Below are 19,500 nucleotides of genomic sequence, written 5' to 3' on the forward strand. Positions count from 1 at the left end.
TGTCCCCCACTTTTTTTATTCCTGTAATAGTATTGTTTTGATTTTGCTTTTATTGGGGTGCTGTATTTCCCCATGGTTGGTTTCTATTACATAAATGAAAATAAAACCTTCAGCTTTTCTGCAACGTCTGGCCTCCACCTTCATGGTATATCCTAGTTTACTTTAATACATGGAGGAACACGTGTATCCATCCATTCCATGTACATAGAGGTCTATGTAAATAGACACAGCATTTTCCACTGATAGGTGGTCCAAAGATTGTGATGGTGGTCCAGGGATAAAAGGAACCGCTTTGCACCTTTTATAATAATGTCCTATTATGGTAATTCCTAGCATATAGTTGCCAAAAATACAGATATACAGAATGTCAAGAGTCACAAAACATGTGGAGTGTTGTATAAAAACACGAAAACCATCCACATGTACATTGTATACATGAAATATGAGGATCTTAGAAGTCTACTCTACAGACTATAGGAGGCGTATACAGGTCTCCATTCAGGCAGGCCCTGCTCATTGGCTGTCACTACTATTTTAGAAGAGGGGCTGGGTGGAGCAGGAACGAGTGTAATCCTATTGCTAAAACAAACGCTGCTTTATTTTTCCAGGCGTTGTGTTACACAGGAGTTTTCCATGTATTAATAAACAGCAGTTCGAGTACCACAGATCAGCATGTCTTGGCGCTAGGGTTTCCTGGTCTCATAATGACACGACTTGTGTTGTGAAGATAACCTGGTACGTTTCCGTGATATCGCCTTTCAATGTCAGTTTTGCTGTTGTCGTGGCGGGGTGACTGGGCTGTAAAACGATACAAAATGCAGGAAAAAGGTTATTATGGCAGGCAGTGCAGTATTACAGTATGAGCTCATACACATGGCCACAGCTCTGTACAAGCAGTAATATGGCACCCACAGACCTCTATGGGACCCGCGGGTCTCTCTTTTTGGGTCTGATTTATCATAATTTAATGATATTTGGAGGATTTTTCAAACAGATTTATTTATAAATCCTGCATAAAGTAATTGTGGCCTATGTATAGAAGTATTCTGTATTGCATTTAGGGTAGACAGACCCCAAAATATAGCACCGTATGGAGCATTGTAAGCTGCATGCCAATGGCTCCATAGTATAAAGCCACGGGGACACTGCTGCCTTAGGATCAGGTCACACCTAGCAAAACACAGCTAAAAAACACCGCGGAAACACAGTGGGAAGAAAACACAGCAAAAACACTAATGGTTTTTTTTTGCTGTTTTTCATTGTTGCTTTCGCCACCCCTTGTTTTAAGTTTTTTTTTGCAATGTTTGGATGAGATTAAACACAATCTCATTCACTTTGCTGGTACTGTAAAACAAGTTTCTGCAACATTTGGCCGTAGCCTTTGAGCGCTTTCACACGCTGGAGATTTTATTGAAGAAATTTCTGCAGCAGTTCCAATAATATGAATGAGCTTTCATATCATAGCAATCTCTTTAGAGGGGATGTCCGGGGACTATACATTAACTTTCCTGATCTGGTGGACTTTTGATGATAGATCTGGAGGTCTCTGACACCCAGGTCACGTGATTGGTATCGGCGATCCTCCCTCTTTCCTTCCCTGATCTCACAGGTCAGCCAGTCCCCATAGCACAGGTAAATTATCTGTGAGATCAGGGGAGGAGGAAAGGGGCGGAGCAAGCTGGGGGTCAGAATGCAGTTTCCAATCAGGTGACCTGGGGGTAGGAACCATCCTGGATCCACTGGATCCATCATCAAGAGCCCCCTCCCCCCCAAAGCAGGTAAATTAATCTAAAGTGCACAGATAACCCTTTAGCCCAGGGAAGACCTCTGCAGACTTTCTAACAAACACAACGCATTTCCACCGCGGTCTTTACTGCAGTATTTTTTAGCTGAAGCTTGCTCTTAAAGAGATTTAATGTCCCTTCAAACCCACTCTTGTGATCTCTCACCAAGGCAGCCAGTACCCTATTTCTCGCTGATGAAAGGCAATAGCCCCAAAACAGCTGTCGGCAGGTGTCTCTTCCTTTTGGAGGAGTTATTCTGGCTGGGCTGGGTTCCTGGAAAAAGCAAGCAACCTTCCGAAAGATGGTGCTGGAGCAAGTTTTACTTTTTCCATCAAGGAGGACTTCACCTGGCATACAAACTTATAGTCTGGACAGACATTTTAAGACAGACAGACATACCCTTATCATTTAAAGGGATCCTATCATTAAAATGTTTTTTTTTTTTTCTGACTAACACGTAGGAATAGCCTTAAGAAAGGCTATTCTTCTCCTACCTTTAGATGTCTTCTCCGGGCTGCTGTTTGGTAGAAATCCTGGTTTTCTTCAGTATGCAAATGAGTTCTCTCGCAGCACTGAGGGCGTCCCCAATGCTGCGAGAAAACTCTCCAGTACCGCCTCCATCTTCTTCTGGAACGGCCTCTTCACGCATCTTCTTCTGACGCTGGGTGGGGTCAAACTTCTACGCATGTGCAGTCGGCTCTGCAATCGGGCCTGCATGCTCGCGTAAGCGGCCACAAAAATATGGCCGCGCGCATGTGCATTCGGCTCTGCCCAAGGCCCGATGGCAGAGCTGACTGTGCATGCGTAGAAGGTTGACCCCCCAAACCTCCCCACCGGAAGAAGACGTGGGGAGAGGCTGTTCCTGAAGAAGATGGAGGCAGCGCTGTAGAGTTCTCTTGTAGCATTGGGGACGCCCTCAGTGCTGTTTGAGTGCTGGGGCCCACCCCTAGTGCTGCGAGAGAACTGATTTCCATACTGAAGAAAACCAGGATTTCTACTGAACATCGGAGCGGAGAAGACATCTAAAGGCAGGAGAAGAATTGCCTTTCTTAAGGCTATTCCTACGTGTTAGGCAGAAAAAAAATGAATTTTAATGATAGGATCCTTTTAATTTTAGTAACATTTTCAAGGATGAAATCTGGAAGGGAGATAACATGCCAGTGCCATTAGAAACAGCAACAGATTTCTATAATGAATACCATCCATAGGAAACCTAACCTAAGGTTATATTCACACATGGCAGCATTGCTGCAGAAATTTGTATGCCTGAAAATTAATTCCGTATCTCAAAATTGGTTCGTGTCTCCAAAATGCATGGACTTCTACAAGCTCCATTCAGGTGAGAAGGACAATAGCAGAAACGTCTGCAAAAAAATCTGCCAAGTGTGAATATACCCTATAAACATCCAGAGCTGGTTCTTGGTCATTTATACTGTATCAATGTGTATTAAAAGCATTTACAAACTAATATTCATTTCCTAGTCCTATAATAAATAACACACCCCCTGCTGGGCATTATAGAAACAGCACAACACGTCTTCTGTAGTGAGATTTGATGCCACAAGCTGTTTAATGGAGCTCTATTGATCCTATGGTGATTTGTTATATCACTTTATACCAGGCATTTTAATAGGAGTGATATAAAATCAATACTTAGATGACTACAAGCAAGGAGTCTGAATATGCGCCTAAAAGTATGGCCTTCTACTGATAAATGATCAGATTGTTATTCACTAAGAAGGTGTGTGATATATAATGCATCCGTTTCAATGAATAATTCCAAATGTTAAACAGTTGCCTTTCATCTAGAATACTGCCCGGGGGCTGAAGGGATCTTGCAGTGCATTGTGTTACAGATTAGGGGTACGCTGTGTTGCCAAAAGCGTAACAATGGACCAAAGCTTTGATATCTGGAATATTGATGGCGCAAGGGCTTCTCTTTTTTTTTTTCTGCCCAATTTCATAAGCTATAATAGGATACATATTAGTGAATCCCATCCACACATTGCAGAAAAATCTGCAAAGCAGGAATGCTGCGATTTCCAAAACCGCAGCGTTTTTGGAGATTGCAGCATGTCAATTATATCTACGGAAATGCTGGTGGTTTCCCTATAGGTATAATAGAGGCAGAAAGTCCGCTGCAGGAAAAACCGCAACGCGTTTCCACCACAGTTATTCCTGCAGCGTTGCGTCCCGAAATGTGGGGCCTTAGCCGTGATTTACGTTTTACAGTACTTACAAAGTGGATGGGATTCATGCGAATCCCATCTCCACTTTGCGGGAACAAATTGCAGTGCGGACACGTTGCGGTTTTGAAAATTGCAGCATGTCAATTATATCTATCCCGTATATCTATCTTCCCGTAGATATAATTGTAACAGAAAGTCCACGGAGGAAAACTCTGTGAACTTTCTGTTCAAAAGTGTTTGGGGGAAGAACTGCTATGCGTTCACATTGCGGTTGTTCCTGCAGCACTTTAGCGCTGCGTTTCCAGCCCGTGGTGCCTTAGCCTAAAGGGGTTTGCCAACTTTTGGAGTTATCCCTTATTGATAGGATAAGGCTCCGTAAGGCTCCGAGTAACGCACCGCGCATTCAGACACGTAGACACGTGTCAGAGTGTGAGCGCTCAAAACAGATCCCCAAGGGATTAATTCATGATCAGTGGGAGATCCAAGTTGCAGGTAGAGCGTGTGTATCCATTTTTTCCACAGACCACGTATTTTTTTCACTAATGCAGATGCATCACATCAATACAAGTCTATGGGTCTGAGAAAAAATATAGAAAGACTATTCGTCTCTTACCTTTAGATGTGGTCTCCGCGGCGCCGTTCATTAGAAATACCGGTTTTAACCAGTATGCAAATGAGTTCTTTCGCAGCAATGGGGGCGGGCCCCAGCGCTCAAACGGCGATGGGGGCATCCCTACTGCTGCCAGAGACCTCTCTCCATCGACGCCTCCATCTTCAACAGCAACCGCATTTTCTTCCGGCTGGGGTCACACTCCGCTCTTGCGCACATGCGCAGTACGCTCCTGTAGTTCTCCGTAGAACTACAGGAACCACAGGAGCGTACTGAGAGGAGTGTGACCCCATCTACTAGCTAGCGGAAAAAAGAAGGGTAAGTTCACATGGGGTTTTTTGGACCAGAACCTGAGGCAACCTCCAGTCATCCAGTCGCGCGCTCCACTCCGGATTAGGTCCAATGAATGGGCCTAGTCGGGAGTGTCTTCAGGCTGAATCTCTAGGCGAAACAGCCTGAAAAAGGAGCATCTCGCTTCTTTTTCCCAGAAAAAACACCTGAGCGGCTCCCATTGATTTCAATGGGAGATGTCTTTTTGGTCAGGATTTTGAGGCAGATACGGCCTCAAAATCCTGACCAAAAATCCCCGTGTGAACTTACCCGAAGTGAGCAGCTCCCACTGAAGTCAATGGGAGCCGGTTTTGGCAGCGGATTTTGAGGCGGATTCCACGTCAAAATCTGCTGCTAAAAAACTCTGTGTGAACTGACCCTAAGGCTGAAATACCTTTGATCATGAAAGGGAAGGTAGGAGGGGAATGAAGAAAATTGCCCCAAAAGCACCAGAGAGAAAGCTTGTATGCAACTGTGTAAATGGAAATTCCTAACTCTGTAAAACACACATGGTCCTTTATGGGAATGCCATGTGCAGAGGACCTCGAGGTAACTTATGGCCACTGTACACAACTGACATATCTTATTTTCTGGGTATGACCTAACTTCCTTTCAGACTTTACATACATCATATCCAGCCGGGGGTATCCAAGTAATAGATACGGTTTTCCGCTGTCCGGCATCAACCACAGCCTTCACTGGTTCTATGGTGAATCCTTTCTGTTGTAAGAGCTGTGTGTTGTCCCAGACAAACTCTACGTTCTGAAAACAGAAAAATATGGTATTAAAAGGTAACTGCAGGTATATAGTACTGTGCATTAAGGCGTCATCCTTATCATACAGGCAGACTTTATAGAGCTGAGCCGTGTTTATAATGTATGTGCAAGAATTCACATTGAAGAAAAAATATGCTACTCTTTCTTCATGTCCGTGAAAAAATATTTTAAAGGGGTTCTCCCATGTCAGCTTTCAGCCAGGCTGCGTGCAGTGTCTGCTTATCACTTCCTCTATTTCTCTCCCTCCCCCTCCCTCCTGCTGAAAGGGATACAGAACACTTCTGCAGGTCAGATAATCTGCAGATTCTTGTACAGAATGGACTCAGTGTTAGCTGTGTGTTTACTTAGAGAGATACAGTCCTATGAAAAAGTTTGGGCACCCCTATTAATCTTAATCATTTTTAGTTCTAAATATTTTGGTATTTGCAACAGCCATTTCAGTTTGATATATCTAATAACTGATGGACACAGTAATATTTCAGGATTGAAATGAGGTTTATTGTACTAACAGAAAATGCGCAATATGCATTAAACCAAAATTTGACCGGTGCAAAAGTATGGGCACCTCAACAGAAAAGTGACATTAATATTTAGTACATCCTCCTTTTGCAAAGATAACAGCCTCTAGTCGCTTCCTGTAGCTTTTAATCAGTTCCTGGATCCTGGATAAAGGTATTTTGGACAAACAATTCAAGTTCAGTTAAGTTAGATGGTCGCCGAGCATGGACAGCCCGCTTCAAATCATCCCACAGATGTTCAATGATATTCAGGTCTGGGGACTGGGATGGCCATTCCAGAACATTGTAATTGTTCCTCTGCATGAATGCCTGAGTTGATTTGGAGCGGTGTTTTGGATCATTGTCTTGCTGAAATATCCATCCCCGGCGTAACTTCAACTTCGTCACTGATTCTTGAACATTATTCTCAAGAATCTGCTGATACTGAGTGGAATCCATGCGACCCTCAACTTTAACAAGATTCCCGATGCCGGCATTGGCCACACAGCCCCAAAGCATGATGGAACCTCCACCAAATTTTACAGTGGGTAGCATGTGTTTTTCTTGGAATGCTGTTTCTTTTTGGACGCCATGCATAACGCCTTTTTTTTATAACCAAACAACTCAATTTTTGTTTCCAAAACGAAGCTGCCTTGTCCAAATGTGCTTTTTCATACCTCAGGCAACTCTATTTGTGGCGTACGTGCAGAAACGGCTTCTTTCTCATCACTCTCCCATACAGCTTCTATTTGTGCAAAGTGCGCTGTATAGTTGACCGATGCACAGTGACACCATCTGCAGCAAGATGATGCTGCAGCTCTTTGGAGGTGGTCTGTGGATTGTCCTTGACTGTTCTCACCATTCTTCTTCTCTGCCTTTCTGATATTTTTCTTGGCCTGCCACTTCTGGGCTTAACAAGAACTGTCCCTGTGGTCTTCCATTTCCTTACTATGTTCCTCACAGTGGAAACTGACAGGTTAAATCTCTGAGACAGCTTTTTGTATCCTTCCGCTGAACAACTATGTTTAACAATCTTTGTTTTCAGATCATTTGAGAGTTGTTTTGAGTAGCCCATGATGCCACTCTTCAGAGGAGATTCAAATAGTAGAACAACTTGCAATTGGCCACCTTAAATACCTTTTCTCATGATTGGATACATCTGGCTATGAAGTTCAAAGCTCACTGAGGTTACAAAACCAATTTTGTGCTTCAGTAAGTCAGTAAAAAGTAGTTAGGAGTATTCAAATCAATAAAATGATAAGGGTGCCCATACTTTTGCACCGGTCAAATTTTGGTTTAATGCATATTGCGCATTTTCTGTTAGTACAATAAACCTCATTTCAATCCTGAAATATTACTGTGTCCATCAGTTATTAGATATATCAAACTGAAATGGCTGTTGCAAACACCAAAATATTTAGAACTAAAAATGATTAAGATTAATAGGGGTGCCCAAACTTTTTCATAGGACTGTAACAGACCGCACTTTATCAGAAAAGTGCAATTATCTGAATGGATTGCCCTGCCGGCTGAGTAAGTGACATCACCTGTCCTATCTCCCAGGTACACAATGGGAGGAACAAGGTCACATAGCAGGCAAACAGAGCAAGATTTTCTAGAGCAATATATTTAGAAAAATGCTTCAATTTACATAAGCTACCAGTATAGATAGGATCCTTGAGATGGGACAACCCCTTTAAGTACGAAAGCTAAAAAATTCAGTCTACTGAGGAGCCATTTTGCATATTTTAAAAATAAAGTAAACTAAATTGGATAACACAATATCCTTGCACAGTATCCTAAACACTAACCTACATAGACTGCCCAAGACTTAAACTCCTCTATACACAGGATAGGTAATACGTGTGATCATGAGAACTTCCACCAATCATAAAAGAACGGGATCCGTCAGCCCTGATTACATGGAGTGGTGGTCATGCATGTTTGCTGCCCCTCCTTCCTCACTGACTTACCTGTACGTTTTTGCAGTGTTAGTAGTTGCAGGGGCAGGTAGCTGGCTGTCAGTGACAGCAGATCTAACCAAAAACAAGGCAGGGACTGTTTATTACTGTTCCTGCCTTCCTGATCACTGTATACACAGCACAATGAGAACTGTGTATACAGCTATGGAAGTCACCATGATGCGGCTTCCTACTGACCCTACAGCTGGAAAAAAAACATGATTTGTTTCCGCCTTGGGTTTCCTATCACTTTTTGGTTGCAGCTCGCAACATGGGGCCTGAGCCTTAAAAGGCTCTGTTCTCACGGAGTAACGCGCCGCTCATTTAGACACGTATACACGTGTCAGAGCACGGAGCTTCAAAACAGATCCCATTGATTTCAATGGGTGTCGGCTTACACGCGTAACACAGTGAGATCAATGGGAGGCTTTGTAACCTAGGTGGCAGTGGTGAAAGTGCAATCCATTTTTCATGGTCATCTTGCACTCGAGGGGCACTCATTTTCACGGATTCCCCATACATTTCAGTGTGTATGGTGGAATCCGTGAAAAATAAGGCATGATCTATATTTTGATGGACTGTTAAAATAATGGTTATGTAAATAGACCCCATTCACTAAGTGAAGTTAATGCTTCCGTGTGATATCCATTAAAAAAAAAAAAAAAAGCATCACATTCACTCTCATGTGAGTGTAGCCTTATAAAACCTGCGTACAATGAAGGAAAGGGTTTTATGATCCTGACCTTTCCTACATAATTCCAGTGAAGCTGGACATGGATGATCTAATGTCTCACCAACCATCAGTATGAGCAAATATGGAACTCAATTGATTTCCAATTACTATGATTAAGTCTGATTATAGTCATGGTAGCAATAATAATAAATGCAAAACTCCAACATTAGATTTGGGCCTTGGCGGTAAACGGTCAATAACAAAGCCTTATGCATCATAGGAACTGGTATATGTGACGGTGTACGCTGGATTAATAAATCACAGGAGTCTCATGCGAGGGCCGTGTGCTGCTTGGTTACACTGGATACATGTTCCTTGACTCCTTTGCTCCCCAAACAATGTACTTGTTTACCTTTTTGGCAGCAGATAATAATGTACGTATGGCTCCAATGTACAGTGCTCTGACAGCTGGCCTCATTTCATCCTCTGTCTGGGTACACTGAAGGGTCAGAAGAAGTGTCCGCACAGGTTCATCCGATTCTTAAGACAGAAACATGGCTAAATAAGTCATTGTTACGCTAGGACTAGTGAATTGTACAGCGATGATGTTATACGTATGCAGCAGTGCATTACAGCTCGGTCTACAATCTATATACTACGTGTTAGTATAACATATTCCCAGCACTGTGTGTTTGCAAAGAAAACAAAGATGACGTTAGAAAGCAGAGTTTTCTATATGCCCCACGCACAGTCACTTCAGAGATGATGTCTGGCAGAGATTGCTATTGACGTCAATGGGGATATTAGACTTATGCCACCAGTCTCAAGACAGCTGGGAAATTAAAATATATAGAGCAGAACATATAAAAGGCCTGAATTATGCAGGGACTGGCACAGAGTTTCGTACAATGTGATAAAAGGAAGTGGCCAAAACTGTTCCCGTTATTAAAATAACATGAACGGATGATTTTATGAATACGTTCTTAAAAAATTTCCAGATTGCTAAATCCTTAAAGGGGTTATTTATTTTTTTCTATTGATGGCCTTTCTTAAGGGCACATCTATCTTGAGAACTGGGGTACCCTGACCCTGTCTCATGGCCACGGGTTCCTTCATTCATGTCTATGCTAGAAGGTAAGTCCTGTTGATATGCCAGAAATGTGTAAAATGGGAATAACCTTGTAACATAAGCCAAGTAAGGCACAATTTTGGCACAAAGTAAAGTGTAAAGTGTCCTGGTCTAAGTTTAAATATTAGTTAGGATTTTGTTCTTTTCCAATGATTGTATATTGGTTTTTATAAGAAGTATCTTTACAGGGAGAATGAAACATACCGTCTTCATTTACTGGGACTATGCTGAGAGATTCAGTGGGAACATCCATAGCATCGCCTCCCTCAATAAACATGATGTGATTCCTTGATGCTCCCTTTAAATGGATGGTGTGAGCGATATGCTGTGGAGACAAACAACAGGATGAAACACACTGCTAACATCCCTGTACCACTGAGCCTCCTTTCCATTACCCCAGAGATTAGTGGCGGCATTATGCTTTATACCTATTTAAAGGGATCCTATCATTAGATACCCCTTTTTTTCTCAATAACATGTAGGAATAGCCTTAAAAAAGGCTATTCTTCTCCTACCTTTAGATGTCTTCTCCGGGCCGCCGTTCAGTAGAAATCCCAGTTTTCGTCGGTATGCAAATGAGTTCTCTGCAGCACTGGGGGCGGTCCCAGCGCTCAAACAGCACAGGGGGCGTCCCCAATGCTGTGAGAGAACTCTCCAGTGCCGCCTCCATCTTCGTCTGGAATGGCCTCTCCGTGTCTTCTTACGCATGCTTGGGCCACAAGAGAATGGCCGTTTACACTGTGAGCTGGTGTAAGTGGCCATTTTCTTGTGGGTCGGGTATGCGGAAGAAGATACAGGGAGATGAAGATGAAGATGGATGTGGCGCTGGAGAGTTCTCTCGCAGCATTGGGGACACCCCCAGTGCTGCGAAAGAACTCATTTGCATACCGAAGAAAACAAGGATTTCTACCGAACGGAGAAGACATCTAAAGGTAGGAGAAGAATAGCCTTTTCTTAAGGCTATTCCTACGTGTTACTGAGGAAGAAAAAGTGTATCTAATGATAGGACCTCTTTAAGTCCTGTATGTAGCTCCTCGGTCATGGAAACCTATACTATAAAGTTTCTTTTTTTTTTCTTTTTTATGTAGATTGCGAGCCCCACACAGAGCTCACAATGTACATTTTTCCCTATCAGTATGTCTTTTTTGGAATATGGGATGGAAATCCATGCAAACACGGGGAGAACATACAAACTCCTTGCAGATGGTTTTTTGCCCTTGGTGGGATTTGAACACCAGGACCCAGCGCTGCAAGGCTGCAGTGCTAACCACTGAGCCACTGTGTGGCCCCATCCTATGCTATAAAGTTTCTGTGCTGATATTAATGGAAGAGGAGGTTTGGAAATCGCTACTTTGGCTTTTTGTTGAAGAAAGGAGGCCTGGCCTATGTGGACATCCTTCTCACGCTGTATTTATGACTTGTGCCTTTTTTAAAAAGGAGAAAAAAGGCACAAATGCACTTCACATGGATAACATAAAAAGCTGTGTTTATACAACGTGGGGACTCAGCCTAAGAAGGATCTCAGAGGCTACTTTTGGGTAGGGTATCTCTTGGTGAGAGACCCAGCCTAAGAAGGATCTGAGAGGCTACTTTTGGGTAGGGTATCTCTTGGTGAGAGACCCAGCCTAAGAAGGATCTGAGAGGCTACTTTTGGGTAGGGTATCTCTTGGTGAGAGATCATTGACTACTAGACATGACTCTAGGATGCACTTGAAAACATTTTGAAAGGTGGTGAATCTTAGGACTGAGAGAAGCAGGATGGTCACTTCAACAATGCTCAACATCTAAGTCATTTTGACCTGGTGTTGGGAGCAGTGGTTGAATTAGGGTATGCTTACGCTGAACAGGCTCAGAGAGGCCACCATTACACAGGATCACTTGATCCGCCAACATGCAGCTCCCACAGTTTCCTTGTCCACCATCCAGACACAGGAGGTGCTTGTATTACACACCCCTGGCTCTGCCCAGACCAATCCAGGAGATTGGTAGAAGGAAAATTGGTGTCACAGCGCCCATTATGTGTCCTGCCATTGACAGCCAGCCACTGTTGCCTTAGTTTGTAGTGGTATTGGAAACATGAAGCCTGAACTGCTTTAGACTGGAACCATATTGTCCTTAGTGATAAATCCAATTACTGTTTGGGATTCAACAATGGTCAGATTTGAGTACAGAGGCCTTGTGGTGAGCGCTTCAATACTGCATTTGCTGTGGAGCTACATAAGCCCAACAGCTGGTGTGATGACCTAAGGAGCCATCACATATGACAGTCAGTCACCACTAGTAGTGACACAAGGGACACTAAGGGTAAGCTCACATGGTTTTTTTTGACTGGAACCTGAGGTGGAGGCCGCCTCAGATTCCAGTCCAAAATACGGGTAGCTGCGACTGGATGCCGATGCACTGCACCGGCATCCAGTCGCACACTCTGCCTTGGATTAGGCCCAAATGAATGGGCCTAGTCGGGAGGAGAGAGTGTCTTCAGGCCGAATTGCGAGGCGACTCCACCTGAATGAATGAGCATGTCACTTCTTTTTCTGGGAGCAGGAACAAATGGCTCCCGGAAGAAAGAACTAACCGGCTCCCATTGATTTCAATGGGAGCCGTCTTTTTGGTCAGGATTTTGACGAGGATATGGCCTCAAAATCCTGATCAAAATACCCATGTGAACTTACCCTAACAGCTCTGCGATATGTGCAGGACATCCTGAAGTCACACATGTTGCCTTTCATGGCACGGCTTCCATCTGGCATTTTTCTGCAGGTTAATACTTGCCCACTAACTTGGCATTATAGTGTGTCCAGGAGGCAGTAATGTGGCATAATGCGGTGGGGGCACGAGATAGCATTAATTATACTGTGAGTGGGGGCATTAAGAAACATTATACTGTGGGGGGGCTGCTCCACAAAACACAGGGTGTTTCCGAATCCATCTTCAGGCAGTACTCGGTGCAAAGGAATTTTAAAGGATCCACTTGGAAAAACACTGCAGGTAGTGATTTCCATCCATCTGATGCACAGGAGAGAAACTGATCGTGACGCCATGCGCATGTGAACACACCCTTACATATATCATCATTCACACTGTGAAAGTTTCACTCCATTACAATAACTCCTTCTTGGTGCTATTTAGTGATATTTTTGATATTTTGTTTGTCTTTCTCCTGGGGTCCTGTCTGCAGAGAACAAACAGGCAGATCCGATAATGACTAGATCCTGGCCTGAAACTCATTAGGACGGCACAATAAGTCCAAGGTTTGCTTAAACAGCAATTGGGTCAGTGTCAGGGACATTATGTATTTATGGGTAATTTCATGTTGGTACAATAACAGTCTCACATAATATAGGGCTAAAGATGAAAACTGGGACACCCTTGATGAAGTGTATGTGGCTATAATAGATGTATGCGTATTGTCTACGTAGTTTCAGTATATATGTACATCTGTCTAATAAAAATGAAAATGACCCAGATATGTTTATGGCTTAGTTCTCTTACCTTACCGAAGAGCTCCACCGTGAGGATATCGGAGTATAACAGGCTCTCGTGGTCTGGTGTGAACGACACTGTGAAGTCTTGTGATTTTTCAGGTTGGATGACGCCCTCTACAGGAGTCATGCTGAAAACGCTACGTCCATTGTAATTCTGTGGGCCTGCAATAGCAGAATATGAGACACAATCTGGATTAATATTTACTATCTATTTATCTATCTATCTATCTATCTATCTATCTATCTATCTATCTATCTATCTCCTATCTATCTATCTCCTATCTATCTATCTATCTATCTATCTATCTATCTATCTATCTCCTATCTATCTATTTATTATCTATCCATCCATCCATCTTTCTATCTAGTATCTATCTATCGATCTATCTAGTATCTATTATCTATCTATCTATCTATCTATCTATCTATCTATCTATCTATCTATCTATCCATCCATCCATCTATCTATCTATCTATCTATCTATCTATCGATCTATCTTTCTATCTAGTATCTATTATCTATCTATCTATCTATCTATCTATCTATCTATCTATCTAGTATCTATTATCTATCTATCTATCTATCTATCTATCTATCTATCTATCTATCTATCTAGTATCTATCTATCTCCTATCTATCTATCTATCTATCTATCTCCTGTCTATCTATCTATCTATCTATCTATCTATCTATCTATCTATCTATCTATCTATCTATCTCCTATCTATCTATCTATCTATCTCCTATCTATCTATCTCCTATCTATCTATCTATCTATCTATCTATCTATCCATCTTTCTATCTAGTATCTATCTATCTATCTATCTATCTATCTATCTATCTATCTATCTATCTATCCACTTAACTATTGATCTACTATCTATTTATTAATCTAAAATGGAAAAACAGCAGAGATATGCAATACTTTTGTACAAGCTCTATATCTAGGAAGGAGCATGCTCACCTAATAAGAAATGTCACACAAATATAGAAAATAAAATATTATATCTATAATGTACAACAGATCAGACCAAGACTAGGTTGTCAAAGTTTTCTCTACCCTCTAGATCCCTATGGCAGGTCCAACCAGATGTAAGTGCTATGCCAATATCGTATAAAAGATCCAACCACGCAGGGCTAAGAGATTATTCACAGAATCAAGTGTTTCTCAAATGTAATGTGTCCATATATAAATGTAGGACATGCTCTATTCTTTCATGGGTTGGACATGGGTCTGTGTTCATGGACCAGACTCATCTACTTAAGTCAAAGGTCCATGAACTATGGATACTAAACAAGCAAGAATCAGCAGAGTTGTATGAATACAGCCAGAGACTGTGGTCAAAGTCTTACACCAAGGATTTCAGGGTTTTGGATGCATGTGGTCACTGTACTGCCTGGTTATGCCTTACGCCTGCAGTTACACTGTGCTTTGTCGGCCTGTCTGCATCCTGCTGTGAACCATTGCTCCACCTGCCATCAGGTAAATATGGTTGCTCTCTCACTGGCATGTTTTATAATGATGTCTCTTTCAGTGTATTATTTTTATTTTAGCATAGGGACTAAAAAAACATGAGGACCACTGACGCACGTTGAAAGCCTCCATATTTTGGCAAAAATAGCTACTAATACCTCATAGCTACTAACTTATTCTCTGCAGGCCCTGAAATATTGGTTGAGAGAAAATGAGGTGCTGTAATACTGGGGTTTGCACATATCCGCCTCAAAATCCTGACCAAAAAGATGGCTCCCATTGAAATCGATGGGAGCCGGTCAGTTCTTTTTTGTCTGGGAGCCGTTTGTTCCGGCCCCCAGAAAAAGAAGCGACATACTCATTCCTCAGGCAGATTCACCTCGCGACATCCGCCTGCAGACACTCCCGACTAGGCCCATTCCTTTGGGCCTAATCCGGAGCGGAGTGCGCATCCAGTCGCAGCTACCTGTATCTTGGACCAGAACCTGAGGTGGCCTCCGCCTCAGGTTCCGATTCAAAAAACCCTGGAACTCTCGTCCTCACCATTTGGGCCTGTCTGCATCCTGCTGTGAACCATTGCTTCACCTGATATCAGATAAATGTGGCCTCTTTTTCCATGATATGATTTATAACAAAGAGTTTTCCTCCCCCATTCTCCTACAAAATATCAAGTCAATCAAGACTAAGGGATTATTTACTAAATATAGGACATGTTCTCTGTTTTCACAGATTGCGTATATGGGTCTGTGTTTATGAACCTAACTCACCTTCTGAAGTCAATGGGTCCATAAGAAAAGTTGATACTACATGACCAAGAATTGGTACAATATTGTGAATATAGATAGCCTAAGGGTAAATGTGGTTAAAGTCATGCGCCAGGGAGGGTGGAGCTTTGGATGCACGGGGTCGTCCCAATGTCTGACCATGTCCTAAGCCTGTGTTTACACTGTGCTTTTTTTAAATGAAGACCTGCATGCTTTTTTATTTGCAGTAGTAAGCAGCACAATTTACTATGCGTTTCAACTAGGTAGTACAGTTTTATTAAGCCAGTAAACCAGAGGTTTTGATGCAATGGTCATTACCTTACAACAGAAATCTACATAGTAAACTGTGTTCAGTATTACTGCAATCCTAAAACTCTTACAAATTTTATTAAAAAAGTGCAAAGCCAGCCTAAGGGTGCATTCAGACTACGTAACGCCGGGCGTGTATGAGAGCCGTACACGCCGGCATTACGGCAGACTGCCGAACACTTCCCATTCACTTCAATGGGAGCGCTCGTAACAGCGGCGTTTACGAGCGCTCCCATTGAAGTGAATGGGAAGTGTTCGGCAGTCTGCCGTAATGCCGGCGTGTACGGCTCTCATACACGCCCGGCGTTACGTAGTCTGAATGCACCCTAAGACTAAGGCCCCATGTTGTGGAAATGCAACAGTTTTTGTTGAAGATTTTGTTGCTCAATTACAATAACTCCTTCTTGGTGCTATTTAGGGATATTTTTGCTATTTTGTTTGTCGTTCTCCTGGGGTCCTGTCTGCAGAGAACAAACAGGCAGATCCGATAATGTTTTCTGAACCAAAGTCAGAAGTGAATTTAACGTCTAAAAGTTTACATTTATATTTTTCATTCCATTTCATGCCACTCCTGACTTTGGCTTAAAAAATTCAATAAAAGTTTCACCTGAAAAAAAACTTTATTTTTTATATGGATTTGAAAGCGATTGTCCAGGATATCAGATTTTAAGGCCTATCATTCATTTCCTATCGTTCATTTTCCATCGCCTGTACTATACAGAACACAGGTCTGCAAGCAGAAAGCTCCAATCCCTGTATAGCATCTGGCTGCTGTCACTCCGGCTCAGCTACGATTGATGCCATTAGGAACTGAGTAGTGTTGAGTGAATAGTATTCAAAACTATTCGTCAAATACCTCGCTCCCATAGGAATGTGTTGTGAGAGAGTGAAGGGTGTAGTCTGGGAAGACAAGTATATTCCAGCCAGGCAGCTAAAGGGTGTTTGGTAAAGACTCACACCAGGGAGGTCAGCTGACTAATCAGGCCCTAATAACAGTCTGTGTGTGAAGACTAGCAGGGTGGCGCCACACTGACAGAGCTGAACTGTCCAGACCGGACCTCCAAAGCAGGTACTGTGCCACCTGTTGTTATTGCCAAGGTTGGAGACTGGTAGCCAGGCTCCTGTTTAGTCAGGGAAAAGTTTCCTTACGTTTAAGTTAGTTTTCTCAGCCGAGAAGGATTTTGTTTTGTTTATCCTATGGCTTTGCAAAAGCAGGGTATGTGTTACATGTGAATAAAGCCTGAACTTGTGTGCAATCCAGTGTCTGTGTCCCTGTTTCCTGCACTGCTACAAGCATCTATCTGAGTGACTCCCCACAGCGTGTAAGCGGCCGAACACCAAGGGGTTAAGCGTAGTGAATCTTTACCGGCCGCTAACACGCATTCCTATGGAAGCGAGGTATTCGACGAATACTAGAGCTAAGTTGTAGTACTGACACCTGGCGACTATACAGGGCATGAAGCCAACCAATCCCGGCCCTTGCTGTGTATAGCACGGGCACAGAAGTGGCTTCATACTCAATTGCATCATCTGAATGCACCCAAAAGAATGAATTTACACCAAATAATAAGATTTTTTGCACACATTTTGCTGGTGTGCATTGCGTTTCCATAGCCCAATATGTATTGAAAAATCAGCAAAACAAAAAATAAATTTAGTAGTTGTCAATGGCAGACATATAGCCAAATGGCATACATCATTAATGTAGCTAAACTCAGAGCACATTGGTGAAATCTTACATGCAGCTTCTTTGCCAAATCCAAATGATTGCTTTTGGGCATTCCTACGATTAAACAGGATGTAATACAAAGCACCTGCTGCAGTAACATGCTCCTGCCACTTAGTTCATGTTGCAAGGGTGAAGCAGCAGCCGGCCAGACGTTTGCCCTTCAGCGGCCAGACGTTTCCCTGCAGATGAATGGCTGATCCTATACTAGGAACAGATTGAGATTGCCAAAACAAGAGTGGCATCTTGTTAGCAGCTCTGCACTCAGGCTCATAGAGGTAGTTTCAGAGTGAGCACTCCTACCCTCAGTGGCATAACTAGGAATGATGGGGCCCCGTGGCGAACTTTTGACATGCCCCCGCCCCTTCTGACCGACGACCTTGACCAACTAACCCCCCCCCCCATTCCTGTGCGCTCTATTATGCCCCATAGTGGCCCCTGCACACAGTATTATGCCCCATAGTGACTTCTGTATACACTATTATGCCCCACTGTGGACACACATGAACAATTATTATACTCTGGGGTCTTTTCAGACCCCAGAGTATAATAATCGGAGACCCAGCGGGGGCTACAAATATAAAAAAACACTGTTACTTACCTATCTCCGGGTCCCCTGCAGACCTCGGTGGTGTCGGCAATCTATGATGACGTCAGGGACGTCAGACAACTAGGCCCGATGCCTGTACGGAGCGCGGAGAGCTATGTACTATAACAGTGTTTGTTATGTTCCCTTACCTCTCCCGGGCCTCCGATCATTATATTCAGACCCCCAAGTATAGTGATAGTGCTTGTGGGGCCCGTGGCGTCACTTACTGATCCCGGCCCCTGCCAGGACCAGTAAGTAAATAGGGCCCGTTACCATGTGGCGTAACTCCAGCCGGTAACGGCCTATTAAAAAAAAAACAAAACCCGCAGGGGTAGCCACAGGGCCCGGGACATTAGGAGGCCCGGCAACAGCCGCTACCCCTGCGGGTATAATGATCGGAGGCCCGGAAGAGGTAAGGTAACATAAACATTGTTACCCCTGTTACTCCGGTAGTTACGCCACTGCCTACCCTATGATGTCCATATGCCTGAACTAATGGATATCCCTTTTAATTATTGACTATAGGTGTGTCAATAAACACTGGGGTAAACTTATGAAGAATGGTGTTATTAATGCTGCTAGAAGGTGCACCTCATTTATGACGAGATGCATGCCTAGGACAGGTCACCAATATCATAGTCCAGCCAATCTCTTTTACATCTCCTTAAAGGAATCCTATCTTTCAAACCCTTTTTTTTTCTAACTAACACGTCGGAATAGCCTTAAAAAAGGCTATTCTTCTCCTACCTTTCGTTGTCTTCTCCGCGCCGCCGTTCGCTTGAAATTCTGGTTTTTGTCGGTATGTAAATGAGATCTCTCGCAGCACTGGGGGCGGTACCCAGCACTCAAACAGCACTGGGGCGGCCCCAATGCTGCCAGAGAAATCTCCAGCGCCGCCTCCATCTTCTTCTGGAACAAGGTCTTCACCGCTTCTTCTTCCGGCGGTGTCTTCTAACTTCTAGACCTCGGGCCTAGGGCAAGCCGACTGCGCAAGCTCGCGGCCAAAAGAAAAATGGTTGCTTACACAGTATTGGAAGTGGCCATTTTCTCGCAGCCTATGGGCATGCGCAGTCGGCTTGCCCTAGGCTCGAGGCCTAGAAGTTAGAAGACACCGCCAAAAGAAGATGCGGTGAAGACCTTGTTCCAGAAGAAGATGGAGGTGGCGCTAGAGAGTTCTCTTCGGGCATTGGGGCTACACCCAGT

At 43.3% G+C, this 19,500-nt stretch overlaps 1 protein-coding gene across 1 annotated transcript in view; it reads right to left on the bottom strand.

The window, feature by feature from the left end:
* Positions 1-638: 638 nt before the first annotated feature.
* Positions 639-19,500, bottom strand: part of CFAP74 (cilia and flagella associated protein 74) — a 121,980-nt gene continuing 103,118 nt past the window's right edge. The window contains exons 34-38 of the mRNA XM_075279619.1: positions 13,442-13,596; positions 10,154-10,274; positions 9,233-9,360; positions 5,541-5,675; positions 639-798 (exon numbers count right to left, since the gene is read on the bottom strand). Coding sequence (XP_075135720.1) covers positions 700-798; positions 5,541-5,675; positions 9,233-9,360; positions 10,154-10,274; positions 13,442-13,596 — 638 coding nt within the window. The 3' untranslated portion in view covers positions 639-699. The remainder of the gene's footprint in view (positions 799-5,540; positions 5,676-9,232; positions 9,361-10,153; positions 10,275-13,441; positions 13,597-19,500) is intronic.

This window comes from Leptodactylus fuscus, chromosome 6, assembly GCF_031893055.1.
Source record: "Leptodactylus fuscus isolate aLepFus1 chromosome 6, aLepFus1.hap2, whole genome shotgun sequence".
Lineage (NCBI taxonomy): Eukaryota > Metazoa > Chordata > Amphibia > Anura > Leptodactylidae > Leptodactylus > Leptodactylus fuscus.